A 2500-nucleotide genomic window follows, 5' to 3' on the forward strand; every position below is an offset into this window, starting at 1 on the left:
TCATGGTTACTGTAGAATGGCATTGATCACTATAATTGTATATATTATTTAGTGTACAGAAATGTCTATCAATTTATACTGACTTCTATTTTCTAGTGAACCATATAAAAGGCCACAAATTCAATTAATGTCCTATTCATCTTTCTAGGTGCATCCCCCTATTAACATCAATGCTGCCCTGCGTCAGTGTGCCTCCTCCGGGCGACTGGTGGTTGGTGTGACGTGGGTGGTGGAGTTCCTGAGCCTAGTGGACCCCGTAGCACTCCATTCCCAACACTACCTCACTGTCGTCATGACCCTCATTGCCATATTCAGATTGCTTTATATTGGGAGGTAGTGTGTTTAATCCTTTTTGATGTTATTGTTTGTGCTTCATACCGTAGCATTTTGCATAGTTATATAGAGTTATTCGTTGGGTTTTATTAGGTTTTTGAGAAGCTAACCCCTTAGATCTGGTTGCTTCACTTTAATCTCATGGCCAAAAATCTGGGCATTAGGGTACCATGAGCAGCTGCTCTGCCAGGTGCATGGCTTGTAGGCGGTGTGGTGACAAGACTCTGTGCTTTCCATATGCAATGTTATTTTCAATTTTTATGCAAAAGCTTTTTTAGCTTTTTCTGCTGTTTTACAATGTCCATATTTGTCATTTGATTTGCATTATCCAGATGGTAATAGACTGTTTTCTTTGCACAGACTCCCTATCATCTTTCTAGGTAGTTTATAAGTGCAAGAAAAATGCAAATATTGAATATTTTTCTTTTCGTCATATTTTTATTTTTCCAAACATTACATTCCACACTCGTTTATCGATGGAAATAATGCAAAATTGCCAAATGAGTCTAATCCCTCTCCCAAGAGGTTTGTGCACTCATGGCAACACTTCCCTGTCACCCTGGCTTTTAGCCAAAACACTCATGATGGCTCCCATGACAGCATATTCTTGTCACCTCCCCCTCAAGCCAAATTTTTTCATGAAGTGATGGTCATGTCATCCAGATCAGATGGGTCAGTCAGAAAAAGTCTTGAATAAGAATAATATTTTTTTAAGCATCCTTTGAATAACATAATTATTAAAGTAAATAACTCCCTCTTTTCCTTATTCCAGACTCCAAAACTCCTCAGGTTGCACTACTTGCTGTACCCAATCAGGAAGGAAAACACTGTCTCCCTCAAACAGCCTCCTCCTGAAGCTCCTTCTCGGATGGCTCTTCGACCTGCCCAATTTTCCTGCTGGTCTCTTTTTCACGGATGTGAGCGAGGCAGATATTGACCGCAATGAGTACAGCCAGAACATTGAGGTCATCAATAACAACTACTGCCGTTTTTGTATACCCTGCTTGAGAGTGATGCTGATACCCAGTGCTAGTCGGAATAACAGCTCTCTGGAGGGGTTGGACTTAGCAGATGAGATGGAGAGATTGGGCATGATGGATGTCTCCCCCTCCAAGAGGTTCACTCCCAAGAAGGGCCTAAGCAGTGCTTTGGCAAAGACACCTTCCAAGGACATGTGTAGGGGTACGTACTGCGTTTGAAGTTAGAACAAAACAAAAAGGAAATTGTATTATTTCAGTTAACTTTATTTAAATACATTTTTTGGATTAGCTAGTAATATGAATTGGTATAAAAGAGATCTCTTCTTACTTAATTGTGTGTGTGCATGTGTTTTGTTTTGTTTAGTGGATTGCTTTACTATTAGCCATAAACCAGCAGGCATGGCATGTACATACCTGCCATTTTCCCAGTGGCATTGAGTAAACTGTCTTAACCTGTTGGATCCAAGTGCCTTGCTGTCCACACTTATCTCAAAATCTGAGCTTTAGGCTTACTACATTGACAACTCCCGGGTGTGTGGAATGTAGGGCCAGACTTTTCTTGCTCAGACTCCATTTCATCTCACTAGGTAGTCTACAATTCTGTGGATTAGTAATAATTTTTGCCTTATTCAAATTTCTGTAATACACTCTGTTCTGCCAAATATTTCCCTGACATTATATTCCAATCACCCAGCCCCCAGCCAAATTATTTTCATGGCATAACGATTACATCACCTGGATCCAATGGATTCCGGGGACCATCTCCCAAGGAGTGAATGTTATTTGTCTGTTAAAGAGACCAAACAAGCTAATATATGCTATACAGAATTAATATATGTACTTGATACAAATTTACTTAGAATTAGTTTTAGCTCAATTTTGATTCTTTAGACGAGAGAGAGTGAGAGTGAAGTGTTATAGAGAGAGAGACAGAAATAACATGTATTCCTTTAAAAAGATTTTCCTCTCTCTCTCTCTTTTTCTCTCTCTGAGTACGAAATCTAAGTATAGATATTGTTCTGACTTTTCTCTCTCTCTGATTTGATCATGTGCAATTAATTTTTTTCCCTTGTTTTTTTCTAGGCCTTTCCATATCACCAATGAAGACCCCATCGAAGTTCATGACAGTTACGATGCTAGAGAGTCCTATGACAACCCCTCTAAAAAATAATGAGAATGAAAATGTT

At 39.3% G+C, this 2500-nt stretch overlaps 1 protein-coding gene across 1 annotated transcript in view; it reads left to right on the forward strand.

Moving 5' to 3' along the window:
- The window catches only part of LOC125046027 (codanin-1-like), a 19666-nt gene that overhangs the window by 10498 nt on the left and 6668 nt on the right, over positions 1 to 2500 (forward strand). Inside the window, exons 8-10 of the mRNA XM_047643621.1 lie at positions 149 to 333; positions 1106 to 1515; positions 2397 to 2500. The exon at positions 2397 to 2500 is cut by the window's right edge and continues 48 nt beyond it. Coding sequence (XP_047499577.1) covers positions 149 to 333; positions 1106 to 1515; positions 2397 to 2500 — 699 coding nt within the window. The remainder of the gene's footprint in view (positions 1 to 148; positions 334 to 1105; positions 1516 to 2396) is intronic.

This window comes from Penaeus chinensis, chromosome 38 (genome assembly GCF_019202785.1).
Source record: "Penaeus chinensis breed Huanghai No. 1 chromosome 38, ASM1920278v2, whole genome shotgun sequence".
In the NCBI taxonomy this organism is placed as follows: domain Eukaryota; kingdom Metazoa; phylum Arthropoda; class Malacostraca; order Decapoda; family Penaeidae; genus Penaeus; species Penaeus chinensis.